Here is a 13,233-nt window from a genome sequence, read left to right on the forward strand (position 1 = left end):
GCTCTGGAGGGTGTCTCATCTTGGAAACCCTGGGACCATCAACTGCCCACCTACCCTTACCCAAGCTCTCCCTGCTTCCCTCCTCCTTCTCCGGTCTGCGTTGGAGAGGTGGCCCCCACGAGGTGGCCAGGGTGACTCGAGTTCGTGTCCACAGGGCCAGGAGGGCAGTCCCTGGGCCACCTATGGGGGACGGGGCAGGGCAGGGGCCCACAGGCCCACCCTTAGCACCTCTATCTACTGAAAAATACCTGCCGAGAGTGGGGGGCGGGCTGGTGGGGCTGGCCAGAAAGGGGCGGGGGGGTGGGAAGGCCACCGAGTCGCCTGCGCTGGCAATGTACTGAATGAAGTCGGCATGGGGGACGTCCCCCTCCTGCTCCATGCTCTCACTGGCTGCCCGCTGCCGCTGAAAGTGGTGCCTCTTAGGGGAACCTGCAGTTGAAGATCAGGCCAGAACCAGAGATTAGGCGTGGGCTGAAAGCCCTCACAGGACGGCAGTCCGGATGACCCTGGCTGGACCCGTGTGGCCATGAGAAAGGATGCCCAGAGCCTCGAATGGCCCAGCTCTTGCTGAAGTCATGGCCTAAGCAAGCTGGGGTTGTTGGGAGCCTGCATGGGAGGGAGGGAGGAAGATGCCACCTGCAGGCCGCACCATGCCCTGGGAAGCTTAGGTGAACTGCACCACCCGTGCCCCCAGCTCCTGGCCAGAAGCCAGGATCTTACCCCAAATAGAACTGCCAGAGTGGGCAGTCCTCCATGTGGGCTGGGAGCCATGGGGCTGCACCAGTGGTTATGGCTAATCTGCACCAGGAATCCTGACTCCAGCTCAGAGCCCAGATCCTTACCAGGCAGTCAAGAGGACTGCCCCTCCCACCAGAGCACCGCAGAAAGGAAGTGAAGTGAGCCCTCTGCCACCCAGGTCCTCCCTGGTACTCCCTCACCCTGTGTCTTCCACCTCCTCCCCCACAGGAAAGGTCAGTACCTACGTGGCACTGTCTTAAGCAAGGCCAGGGCACCCTACAATTAGGCAGCCCTGTATCCTAGGGCCAGCAGGCTGCTACCTGTTTGTGTAAACTGCTTTATGGGCACAGGCCACACTCATTTGCATATGGAAGTCACTTCCTAAAGCAACAGCTGAGATGGGACACTGTCCTCACAAACACCCAGATTGTTACAGTCCAGGGCCTTATTGAAAGTTTTGGGGATTAGCTGGGCATGGCGTGTCCTGCTGCTAATCCGAGCACTTCAAGAGGGCTGCAGGAAGTTCAAGGTCTACTTGGGACACACAGTGAGACACCTCAAAATAAAAGGCATTCATAAATCCTAAAATTAGTCCAATGCTCCCTTTGTCTTTTTTTGGAGATAGGCTCTCATGTAGCCAAGGCTAGCCTCAAATCTACATAGCTGAGGCTGGCAATGAGCTCTTGTCCTCCAACTGCTGCCCTTCCATGTACTGGGAATGTGCACCAAAACACTGGAGAGGGAGCCTCGGCTTCACGCAGGCTGGCGCGGTCCTCTATCCCAATGGCTTGTTTCAACAACTCAAAGTCATACAGGCAAAAGGACCAGGTGGAGGTCCAGGGAGCTAGGGGATCGGTGTGCTGATGGATGAAGGGGGGACCACACCAGCTCTGAGCACCCCGGGGGCCTTGGAGCACCGGTGACAGGATGGTCATGTGCCTAAGAGACAGGGTACCAGCAACTGACAGCTTTCCTAGAGACATTCAGGCCCTGGGAGTCCCTGGCCATTTGAGAGGCCTCCATCAAGATGGCCCCTGGAGGTCATAGTCACTCTGGAATGCCTTACCTCTCGTGTCCAGACTGGACGCTCTCTGGCTGGGCTCCAGCTTCCATTTCTTGACCTTGAAGTAGGGGCTGGCTCCATCCAGGCTGGCATGTCGGCGTAGCCGAGTGAAGAATTGCAAAACAGTGCCCGACCCGGAGGAGCCTGTGCCCATCTCCCCAGGCACTGTTTCAGGCCCAGCAGCCTTGGCACCCCGGGTACCTGCATCTAACTGGAGAGGTGGGGGGAAGTAGGGATAACTGTCAGGCAGGAACGGGATCCCCTCCCCAGCAGGCCCTGGCCCAATCCCTGGGTCCCCATGAAGTGTGCCTTTGGCCACTCCCTTCTGGCAACCCTTCTCAAGCCAGCTCTGCCATCCTGCCCTGAATCCTGCCTTTCACGGGGGAAGGATCCTGCCTACAAGTTCTGTTCCTTGGGCTTTAAGTGAAGCTGTCCACTCTTCCCACCAGCCTGGCTCTTACAGGGAATCCTAAAGTACCATGGTCTGGGAGCAGAGTGGTTCTGAGAAAGAAGTCACCAAGATCTTGGGATACTGTAGGGACACCAGAGGGAACCCTCACCGAAATGCCCTCCCCAGAGTCACTGGAGGTTGAGGGGCTGATCTCTGAGAAGTCCACGGAGTTGTAGGGACCTCCTGGCAGGGCGGAGCTGGGGCCGACTGAGTGGCCGGTGAGGGTTTTCCCAGGGGGCTGTGAACAGAGAGGTTGGTGAGGGAGGAGGGACAGAGAGTACAAGTAGGTGAGGGGCGATCCCACCTTCCCACCCCAGCCTTCCAAGACCTGCTGAAGACCACAGGCAGCTGTAACCTTGACCTCACCTGGAAAATAGCCAAGCTGTCCTTGGAGGTGGTAGCTGGGTGGGGTGTGGCCGCTGCACTGGCCTCCCCCGAATCACACTCATGGATAGTAGCGATTTTGAGGGGCGGTAGGTGGAGGTGGGTGAGGCGGGCATTCTTGAGGTGATGGAAATCCCCTTCTGTCAGGGTGTACCTATGTTGGGGACCCCAGCAGTCAGCCCTTGGCAGTCCCTCGCATAGCACCTACATTTAACATCTTGACAGACAGGTCTCTCCCTGTTTAAGACTTTGAGCTTTTAATTCTCATGCCTCCACCTATCAAATGCTGGGGTGACAGGTTTTTGTTTAATTTCTGAGACAAGGTCTCTCTATGTAGACCAGGCTGGGCTTAAACTCACTAAATACCCACCTGCCTCTGCTGGAGACTGCCATTTGTTTGTTTGTTTTTTGAGACCAGGTCTCACTCTCTAGCCTGGGTTTGGCCTTGAACTTTGCAGCAATCTTCCTGGCTCTGCCCACCATGTGCTGGTGTTCTTTTTAAAGCAGGTCTTTGAAATACACCCATGGCTGACCTGGAACTCTCTCTGTGTATTTTCTATGCAGACCAGTCGGGGTCTGAAATTTGTAGCAATTGGGGCTGGAACCATGGCTCAGGAGTTAAGAGCACTATGGCTCTTGCAGAGGACCTGAGTTGGGTTCCCAGCACCTATACTGAGCTACTCAGAACCACCTGTAATTCTAGCTCCAGAGAGATCTGACACCCTCTTCTGGCCTCTGTGGGCACTTGAAACCACATGTACATACCCCCACACAAAGACATATAAATAGGTAAAAATTTAAAAATAACTCTAGTAATTCTCCTGCCTCAGCCTTGCTTAGACCTCGATATTGATACTTACTCTACTCTCCACCCTGCCAGCCCATACCAAGAGACCTGAGCCAGGATCCCCAGCTTTCATCACCAAGCTGCTGTGACCTCCCCCTGACTTCTCTCACCGGCGGCCCTTGTCCTGAGCCTTGCGGCTCTGTTCAAACAGGGCAGCCTCGTTGAAGGACACGCGGCGGCCGGTGGAGCTGGTGGCTAGGAAGCGCTCTGTTTCGGTGTCCTGGCCCTCGGGGTCTTCCCCCCTGCAGTCGGGGTCTGTGAGGAGAGCCAAGAGAGGGTGGGCCCGGGGTGGGCCGCGCGTGTCTGGCTGCCAGGCAGGCCGCTGGGCGGGGTGGGCTGGGAGGGGGGCACGGGCCGAGTGAGGGCAGGACGGGGCGGGCTGGGCGGGGCGGCGGGCACTCGCTCATCCGCTCACACACTCACTCGCTCTCAGCACGCGCCTGTGCGCACCTACGCCTGGGCGTTAAGGAAACAGAGATGAGTCGGACTCGAACTGCGCCCAGTCTGGTGGGGGAGACAGACAGACAGACCGTCAGGCGGCCCGAGGGGGCGGGCAGGGGGCCGAGGGGTGGGGCGCGGCGGGAGGCACAGTCAAGTGCAGCTAGGGGTGCTGCAAGCCGCGCGGGCCCCTCACCTTGTATAGGGTGGGTGCCGTTGTCCAGATAAGTAGTGGTGGTCTTCTCTGCTTCCTCCATGGCCCTGAGGAAGAAAGGGGAAGAAGAGTGAGCAGGAATGGGGCGTCTCCACTCTGAGGCTCTGCAAGCGCGCCTGGGCATGTGTCAAGTGGTTCCCAGGACAAGCACCTGTTGAAGCGCTGGTGCACCTCCCAGCAGCGTTTGCAGAGCAGAAGAACGCCAGACAGCACCACCAGCGTGCCTCCAACGAACAGCGACATCACCACCACCAGCAGCACATAGTTGTCCAAGATGGGGTCAGGCTCCGCCTGAGTCGGGGTTGAGTGCACAGGGCGGGGCATGTCAGGGCTCCACCGCAGAGTGGGGTTTCCATCCCACCTCTACCCCCAGTCTCCAGGAGTCACCCAACCCACCGTGGGGCGGCTGGTGGCATTGTCCCACGAAGTCGTCAGGGCAACAGTGGCGGTAGTGGCGGCCGCTGTGGCCATGGTGGCCGTGGGCTGCATTTTGAGGCTACAAGTAGGGCATAGAGCCAGCTCAGGTTCAGCTCTGCCGGCCCCTCCCCACAAGAGCCCCTGCAAGTCAGCCCCTACGTCCCCGTGCAGCAGCAGCAGCCGCCGTCACTGGGGTGACTCATGGACAGGTGGGGCCGAGTCTTACAATGTGAGTGCCCCCCCAACTCCCCATCCCCGCAGGGGTGCCTGGAGCCAAGGCTCCCCCCCCCCCCCACACACACACACGCCAGGACCTCTCTTTCGCCATCTTTATCACATAAAAGGTGTCATCGCGCTTGCGCAGCACTGTGTGTGTGTGTGTGTGTGTGTGTGTGTGTGTGTGTGTGTGTGTGTGTGTATGTGTGTGTGTAAATGTGGCTTTCCCAAATGCCAACCACCTCCCTGGCTGGCTGGGGTGGCCAGACCGGCAAGGTAGCGCAGCCATGCCCAGGAAAGGGAAAGCACCCTTGGAGGAACAAACACATGACGCCTCCACAGCATACTCAGGCAACATCCCAGGTGTCCTTCTTGTCTCAGGGTCTCATGGTGCAGAAAAGGAATTGAAGGTAGTGCACCTAAGGTGTGGGCGGGGCTGTACTAATGATTCCCCCACCCCCAGTCACGACTCGATAGGGAAAGGTCCTTGTTCCCCACACTGGTGGGAGTGCAAAGGACAAAAGACGCTCATCTGTTCCTGGCCTGAAAATTTTGGTTCCCATGGCGACGGTGCGCAGGGCCGCGCAGTGGCGGGGGGGGGGGGGGGGGCTGTTGCCAAGCAGAGGGAGGCGGGCGGGGGCGCGGGGGAGGCCGCCCACAGGGGCGCCCCAAGGCTTGGCCAAGATGGCTGCTCACCAGGCCTCTGCCAGAAGCGTGGAGAAACTGAGGCTAGGGCACATCATGGGGTGGGGTGGATTCAGAAGGGGCTTGTTAAAACTGCACCTGACTCAGTCCGGGAATGAAGATGATTCTGGAGTAATAAAGGCCATTTTGGCCATCCATCCCTACTTCCCACACCAGCGTGAGCATGCAAACCCCTTTCCCATGGAAGAAGAGCCCGCAGGCTCCACCGTCACCAGTGTTTTTCAGACTGGATGGTGGAGGAGTTGTGGGGCGAAACCTGAATAAACGATGTACCCCCCCCCAGAAGGCTACGTTTCCTCAGCGCACCCAGGCAGAGAGCAGCGGGCATCAATTTTGGTGGGTGGCATGGGGCGCATACGTAGGTCGGGAAATGAATTCAGGCTGGAGGGGGTGGGGCATGGTGAGGATGGTAATGAGAGGTGGGGGAGGAAGATGGCTGGAGACCCAAGGCGAGGAAGGCGGGGTCATGAGAGCCAGCGAGAACGCAAGCCTAGACATGGAGTCCCCACAGAACGTCCACCAGGCCCCCCAAGTAGGATACGGTGCGGAAAAGCGCAGAGAACGCGACGCCAGGCTCGTGAGGATCCAGGAGGCCAAGGCGACAACGCTCTCGCCCTGTCACTAGGGTAAACTGAGGCCAAGGGCAGGCATGGGCTGGCTCCCTCTCGGGGCTGCGGGCGGTGGGCGGGGTGCAGGGCCGCTCAGGCCGTTCCCACGCTCCGCTCCCTTCCCGGAGCCGCGCGCGACAGGACCAGTGGGCCAGGGCGGACCCTGGAACTGGTCGCCATCCCCTGGCCGCGCGCATTCGCCCGCCCGTCCCCGCCCGGCCCCGTGCGCCAGGGCCCGCCGCGCCTACCTCAGCGCCGGGGCGTGCGGCCCATGGGCGGCGGGAGGGCGGGCGGCAGATACACGGCTCTCCCGGTTGGCTCTGGAGCTCGGTGGCCGCGGAGCCGACGGAGAATTTATGAATGGGGAGAGCAGCGCACGGGGGAGGCGCGCAGGAGAGGTGGGGCCGCGCACGTGACCGCGTTGGCGGTGCTCCCGCTCCGGCCCCTGGCTCTGTGCACCCGGTAACCGCCCGGTCCCGCAGCCTGACCGCCCCCGCCGCTCTCGCCGCCGCGTCTGGCTCGCACTGCGATGGCCACCGCCTCCCCTTCCCTTCCGGCGGGGGCGTGGGGCGGAGCCTGAGCTCCCGCGCCCCCTCCCGCTGTAGCGCAGTCCCGCCCCCCTCACCCCTGCACGACTCAGCCTACCTGGTGCTGCAATGTCCCAGAACCCGGTGCGGGCGGGGCGCATTACGCCCCTAAGCTAACGCGGGTATCTCAGGTCTCTGGGACCCTCAACTATCTAGTTTGTCACCTGCCACTCCAGATGTGCAATTCCAGTTTGCATATCCCCTTGGTTTACAAGCCATGAGATATAGGTACATCCCCATCCCCACTTGCATGTTTTTCTTTTATGCTGCTCTTTGGCAGGTTCCTTTATGGGTCCAGCAGATAGCCAGTGCTGTAAAACACCTACTGGGAACTTGCCCTCAGAACTGTGATGGTCCCGCACACCTGCATTTGTAAGGTGAAATCAAGTGGATCAGGAGCGCAAGGTCAACCTCAGCTACACAGAATTCTAGGCCAGCCTGAGCAGCACAAGACCCCTTCTCAAACAAGAGAACTGTAGTGAAAGAGCTGAGCAAACTAAGGTACCTGCGGCCGAGCCCAAGCAGCCATGTTTCATCCCTCAGTCCCGAATAGGAAAGGAAGAGTGCCTCCCCTCACAAGTTGTCCTTTGACACCCAAAGATTTGCTATCCCCTTGCCCACTAACTAAATGAATGTAATAACATTTAAACTTGCATCCATAGAGGTCTGTTATGGAATGATCCATACCTTATAACTCCTTCCACTTGCAGACAGTTCTCTTCCCGGTGGTGCCTGGGTTCGAACCCAGGGTCAGTCTCATTATAAGAGCCTATGCACCAGGCGTGGTGGGGCACGCCTTTAATCCTAGCACTGCGGAAGCAGATGCAGGTGGATCTCTGAGTTCGAGGCCAGCCTGGTCTACAGAGTGAGTTCCAGGACAGCCAGGGCTACACAGAGAAACCCTGTCTCGAAAAACCAAAAAAAAAAAAAAAGAGCCTATGCTCCCAGACCATACCTGCTTATTCCCTGCTTGGCCACACAGTCAAATAAGTGTCATCATGAAGGTGGGTCGCTTACACTGACTTCCAGGACACCATCCTCCTTTTCATTTCAGTGAAGGGGATTAATCCACAGACCCGAGGCTGGCCTGCACTACCAGGATAGACTTCCGAACCCAACCAGGTTGGTCTCAAGCTCATGAGTGTGTCAGAACACATGGATTTTCCAAATACTAAATATTCTGGGGGGGGGGGTCGTGAATTTACATGCCTTTGAAGGTCAGAGGAGGATGTCAGATCTTCTGAAGCTACAGGCAACTGTTAGCTGTCCCCCATGGGCACTGAGAATGAAGCACACGTCTCTTGGAAGAACAGTGCTCGTTGCTGATCTCTGAACTATCTCTCCAGCACCCTAGGTTTAGTTTTTAGAAGACTTGTCTGGTAAGGCACAGTGGCCATGGGGGTAGGAAGAGGACACTCACCACCGGACAAGCATGATCTTTCTAGCGTTGAGTTCTTACTTCATGGAGCATTTGAGTAGATATGGGATCCTGGGACGGGTATGGGTGTGTGTGTGTGTGTGTGTGTGTGTGTGTGTGTGTGTGTGTGTGTGCGCGCGCGCGTGTGTATCTGTTTAAGAGCTGGAGTAGGGAAGGGAATGGGGTTTCTAGCTGCCCACTGCCCAGGGAAACTGTCCAGATTATAGAGACTGGGAACTAGGTGTCTCTCATAGAGATTGATTAAGGCCAGGACTGCTGGCTTTTGAGCAGGTCTGCGTGCCAGAGTCTCTAGTTAGTAGAATAAGTTTGTAGTCTAGCTTGTAGTCTTGCATCTGCCAGGCTCTGGTTCAAGGGTGACCACGACCCTCTAGCTGCCAGCTGCTCCTCTAAGATCCAACAAAGCTAATGGCTTTCCTTCTGTTTGCCCCATCAAGCCTATGCCTGCATTTTCTGTGAACCTACGTGGTGGGGCATGGGGACCAAGAGCTGAGCGGAGGCCGGAACCTGCGTGAGTGCGGGGGCAGGGTGATGACGTCATGACCGAGAGCGAGGCTGCGCGGACAAGACTGGCGTCAGTGGGGCCCCTTGGCCGCCTGCGCACGGGCTCCTGCGTCAGTGGCACGCAGGGGCGGAGGCCCGCAGGGAGGGGACTGCGGAGAAGAGCGAGTACATCTCCAGGTTTCGCGCGCCCTCTGCCGCCATCCGGTGCACTTCTTTCCTGGCACGACCTCTCCCCAGCACGCACCGCAGCGGGCATCATGAAATTTAATTATTTATTTAGCAGCTTCTCATGATGTAGTCCTGGTTGGTCTCAAACTCATGGAGCCCCGCTTGAGTCTTCCTCCGGGGAGTTGGGATTAACTGCGCCTGGCATATGCATATATATATATGTGTGTGTGTGTGTGTGTGTGTGTGTGTGTGTGTGTGTGTTTCGAGATAGGATTTTTCTGTATAATCCTGGCTGTTGGCTGTCCTGGAACTCACTCTGTAGACCAGGCTGGTCTCAAACTCAGAAAGCCGCCTGCCTCTGCCTCCCAAGTGCTGGGAATAAAGGCACGCGCCACCACTGCCCATCTATATTTGATGCACTTTTGGAAATAGGTTGTTCCGAGTGCGGGGATTGCAAGAGTGTGTCACCGCACTCTACATTTTAATTCTTCTGTTCCAACACGTTACAGGTTTGCTTCTTCTGGGCCTCGAATGCTTGGCACCTGATATCAAGCCCATATCATTTCCGCGCAAACATTCCCCTCCTGAGGGAATATGTTCGTTTGCAGAAAGAACCGCATCCCAAGAACCCAGAGTCGTTTGCTGTTAGAAGGCGAAGAAAACTACAATTCCCAGAATGACCCACCCGGCATAGGAGGATCCCACTTCTAGGCATCACTGCAAGGGGTGGGGCCAAGGGAAAGTATACCTCCCAGAATGCTCAGCGCGTACTGCATCGCGCAGCCTTCGGAGAATCCTGTGCGCGTGCGTTCTTGTGGGAACTGCGCCTCCCAGAAGGCACCGCGCGTCGTCCTTCTCCCTCCCTGAAGGCCGCCTCGCTTGCCCAGTGTGTCGGCCGCCCGCGAAGCTAGAGTCCACTGACTTTTCCGCCACCATGTTGCCCGCCTCACTGCTTCGTCACCCGGGCCTGCGCCGCCTGATGCTTCAGGCGCGTACATACGCCGAGGCCGCCGCTGCACCTGCCCCCGCCGCCGGGCCCGGACAGATGTCCTTCACCTTTGCCTCCCCGACGCAGGTACGAACTCACATCCCCCAGACTCGTCAAGCCCCTGATCTGACCCGTGGAAGAGGTTCTCTTGTATTAGGTCATTTGTTTCATCCCCATGGGGCCCTGTGAACCTCCCCCCACCCCAGACCTCACCCCTGGATGGGGTCACCTGGACCCAGGGCTCGACCTCAGTGTTCACTGAAACTTCATGCTCCACCCCTAAGGGCGTCACCTGGACATAAGACTCCACCCTCTGGGAGGTGGATCACCTATATCTGGAACCCAGATTTTGCCTTCACAAACCCTTCTGTTTTGGGGTGTTCTAGGCTCTACACCTTGGTGGTGGTCACTCAGGCCCTGTCCTTGGGTGTTGTACCCGAGATTGATATGAACCCCAGGCTCTACTCAAGGCTTAGGTGGTGTCACTTGGAGCTAGGATGAACAATGGAGCACAGAGCAATGCCTTTGGGTTTTACATGGCTCACAGTTTCTACCCGTGGGGGATTCCCCAAGTCCCCAAGCTGTTGCCCAGATAGGGGTCACCAGTACCCAGACCTGGAGCTCTTGGAAATTGCCTGGACCCAGATCCTGAAGGAGATTTGGACTCAGAACAGAAGCCTGGCCACTGTTGGGGTCACCTGGGATTGACCGAAGCTCCTCATCCTGTTGGGTTTGCCTGGACCAAATATCCTTTTTTTTTTTTTTCTTTAAAGATTTACTTATTTATTGTATGTAAGTAAACTGTTTGTTTTCAGACAAACCAGAAGAGGGCATCAGTTCTCATTATGGGTGGTTGTGAGCCACCATGTGGTTGCTGAGATTTGAACTCAGGACCTTCGGAAGTGCTCTTACCCACTGAGCCATCTCTCCAGCCCTGGACCTAATATCCTTAATTGGATAGACCTTAGCCAAGGTTTTACCAACTTACAGCCATGCTATTTGTAAGCCTGGGTTGGTTTTACACTTTTGACTACCTCATAGCAACTTCCTGAGTGGTTGTGAGACAGCCTTTGGGTTTCTCAGAAACCCCATACCAGGGGCTGGATCAGCACGCTGCACTACACTGCATTGCCCTCTGTTTCAGTCACCTCTTCTAGACACTCTTTTAGACATAGACATTTCACAGGTGAGCAAGCTGAGTCTAATGTCAGCTCTTGGTAGTGTCTGTGTCCCATCAGAATTCCATCCTCTCTGTGCCCACTGTACAGCAGGCATGGGATAATGCCTACCCCATGGTGTACACTCTCTGCAGGTGTTCTTTGACAGTGCCAACGTCAAGCAAGTGGACGTGCCTACGCTGACTGGAGCCTTTGGCATCTTGGCATCCCATGTCCCCACACTACAGGTCCTACGGCCTGGGCTGGTAGTGGTTCACACAGAAGACGGCACCACGACTAAGTACTTTGGTGAGTGTGGCCCAGGATGCATAGACGTTCAGGTTTGAGAAGGGCAGGGAGAAAGCAAAGGGAAGAAGCTTGCCCAGCCTGCCATGACAAAGATGTGGTCATCTGGGGCACAGAGTAAAGCCAGCAGCTGACCTCGCCATAGCTGGGCAGGAAGACATGGAGAAATGACGGTTGAGGAGCTAAGCCTTTAGGGTAAGATAGCCTTGGTGTAGGAGGGAGCCGGTCTGAAGGACCCACGTTTCCGGGTTGGACTTCCATCTTGCCCCTTCTCCAGATGAAGGGGTGTGTCTTGTCTTCTCTCATATCTCATTATTTAACAATACCCACGATGGAACCCAGGGCCTGGAGCTTTCTAGGCAGGGGATACAGCCCATGGTCATCGCTGGGGGATTCCAGCCGAGGGCTCCGGGCTCCGTCCACGAGTCAGGCCCCCACACACTGTTGTTCTGTATGGTTATGTTTGGGCAAGTACCAGAGCAGGCGTGGCGGTGAAGGTGGGAAGGATGTGTGCACACATGTGACGGAAGGACATTGGTGGCACCCTCCTTCATAAGCTCTTTCTGTCTTTGTTCCTTTGAGATGGGCAGAACCTGAGTTTGCCACATTCTTAGCGAGGCAGGCTGGCCAGTGAGCCACAGACACTCTCCTGCCCTACTCCTCACCATTAGGATTGGCTTCCCGCAAACTCTGCTCCTTCTCTCTGCACAGTGGGTACTCTCTCTGCACTGGCTCTGGGGCCCTTCAGTTTCCTTTTCGGTTTGCTTTCTGATTTTAAAGCAGTGTTTCCTTAGCCATGCTGACTTTGAATTTCTGATCCTCCACCTCCTGGGTGATAGGGGTGACAGGTTTATGTTGGCATACCCAGTTTCTGCCTTGCTGAGGGTTGAACCCAGGATCTTGCACATGCCAGGCAAACACAGTACCCACCGAGCCTCAGTCCTGGCTCCTCTTTTACACTTAGTTTGAGGGAAGACCTCTCTGTGTTGTCTTGAGTGGCTTTGAACTGGCAGTCCCCTACCTCAGCCTCCCCAGGGGGCTAGGCGACAGGTGTGCACCGGGCCTGGCCATCCTTTGCCACCATCCACATGCTTGGCCTGTGCCCCAGTCTTGCAGGGTCACTCTGCAAGTGGCCTAGAGTGGGCATTGGCCTGGGGAGGCAGAGGGCTGGTGGCCCTGAGCACACATGGGCGGTGAGGCTGCCCAAGGAGGCTGCTCAGACCCTCTCCTCCACAGTGAGCAGCGGCTCCGTCACTGTGAATGCCGACTCCTCTGTGCAGTTACTAGCTGAAGAAGCTGTGACACTGGACATGCTGGACCTGGGGGTGAGCAGTGGATGGGAAACTAAGGCAGGGCAGGGCAGGGCAAGTGCTGCTCACAGGAGTGTGCTTTCCTGCTTCCGGCCCTGCCTGTCCCTCACACTGGCCCACTCCTCTGCAGGCAGCCCGGGCCAACCTGGAGAAGGCGCAGTCAGAACTGTCAGGTGCGGCGGACGAGGCAGCACGGGCTGAGATCCAGATCCGTATTGAGGCCAATGAAGCCCTAGTGAAGGCCCTGGAGTAGGTGGTACCTACTGTCTGACACCCACGGGGAAACTGAGCCAGGTCCAGGCCGATGAGAAGTTCCCAGTGGGCTGAAGTGGCCACCAGGGGTCAGCAGTGCTCCAGTTGCTGGGCTTAAAGCTTCCTGGTGCCTGTCTGCCAGGTCATGGAGGATTCCCCAATCTGGCATCCCCACGATGCCTCTGGAGAGATGGCCTTGATTGCCCCTCAAAGCCACCTGAACCGTCGTCAACTTACCCAGCCTGTCTCCATTAAACACCAGGAACCAACTGAGTGTTCTGTTTCTAACTGCACAGCACAAAGCTAGGGCTCTCTTCAACCCTGCCTGGGGTTCCTGTGTCTGGCTGGGCCCCCAGAGGCAATCGGCGACTCTGGGTAGGAAACATGGTGGCTGGTTGTTGGGGTGCTGCCTGCTGGAATGGGTGGGATGGGCAAGCGTTGAGGG

At 57.1% G+C, this 13,233-nt stretch overlaps 2 protein-coding genes across 24 annotated transcripts in view; one reads left to right on the forward strand and one right to left on the reverse strand.

The window, feature by feature from the left end:
* The window catches only part of Cbarp (calcium channel, voltage-dependent, beta subunit associated regulatory protein), a 9,922-nt gene extending 2,323 nt beyond the window's left edge, over positions 1–7,599 (reverse strand). The window contains exons 1-10 of one of the 16 annotated variants that reach the window (NR_036582.1): positions 6,330–6,611; positions 4,532–4,631; positions 4,287–4,426; positions 4,118–4,182; positions 3,934–3,987; positions 3,594–3,738; positions 2,619–2,790; positions 2,362–2,490; positions 1,805–2,012; positions 249–429 (exon numbers count right to left, since the gene is read on the reverse strand). Coding sequence is in view for 15 of the 16 variants with exons in the window: in XM_006512967.4 (XP_006513030.1) it covers positions 249–429; positions 1,805–2,012; positions 2,362–2,490; positions 2,619–2,790; positions 3,594–3,738; positions 4,118–4,182; positions 4,287–4,426; positions 4,532–4,631; positions 5,465–5,511 (1,187 nt within the window). In the remaining variant the exon portion in view is untranslated. The other 15 variants (XM_006512976.3, XM_006512974.3, XM_030244790.1 and 12 more) reach the window with 15 other exon arrangements.
* Atp5d (ATP synthase, H+ transporting, mitochondrial F1 complex, delta subunit) lies at positions 5,942–13,072 on the forward strand. Of its 8 annotated transcripts, XM_030245211.1 has the most exons (8): positions 6,012–6,099; positions 6,949–7,169; positions 7,723–7,790; positions 8,541–8,614; positions 9,285–9,850; positions 11,076–11,229; positions 12,463–12,551; positions 12,667–13,058. In XM_030245211.1, exons 5-8 carry the CDS (start codon positions 9,710–9,712, stop codon positions 12,787–12,789), a joined length of 507 nt encoding a protein of 168 aa, XP_030101071.1. In that variant the 5' UTR covers positions 6,012–6,099; positions 6,949–7,169; positions 7,723–7,790; positions 8,541–8,614; positions 9,285–9,709; the 3' UTR covers positions 12,790–13,058. The 8 variants fall into 8 exon arrangements, with proteins under 8 accessions (XP_017169541.1, XP_030101071.1, XP_030101072.1 ...); XM_017314052.2 differs by lacking the exon at positions 8,541–8,614 and having other exon boundaries at positions 5,942–6,099; XM_030245212.1 differs by lacking the exons at positions 7,723–7,790; positions 8,541–8,614.
* The last annotated feature ends 161 nt before the right edge of the window (positions 13,073–13,233 follow it).

This window comes from Mus musculus, chromosome 10, assembly GCF_000001635.26.
Source record: "Mus musculus strain C57BL/6J chromosome 10, GRCm38.p6 C57BL/6J".
NCBI classification, from domain to species: domain Eukaryota; kingdom Metazoa; phylum Chordata; class Mammalia; order Rodentia; family Muridae; genus Mus; species Mus musculus.

What these genes read in the sequence shown, in the direction of transcription:
- Atp5d (XM_017314052.2), top strand. Translation starts at nt 9,710, where the DNA reads ATGTTGCCCGCCTCACTGCTTCGTCACCCGGGCCTGCGCCGCCTGATG. An exon ending in CCTTTGCCTCCCCGACGCAG is followed by an intron (nt 9,851 to 11,075) that starts GTACGAACTCAC and finishes CACTCTCTGCAG; the next exon opens with GTGTTCTTTGACAGTGCCAA. An exon ending in CACCACGACTAAGTACTTTG is followed by an intron (nt 11,230 to 12,462) that starts GTGAGTGTGGCC and finishes TCTCCTCCACAG; the next exon opens with TGAGCAGCGGCTCCGTCACT.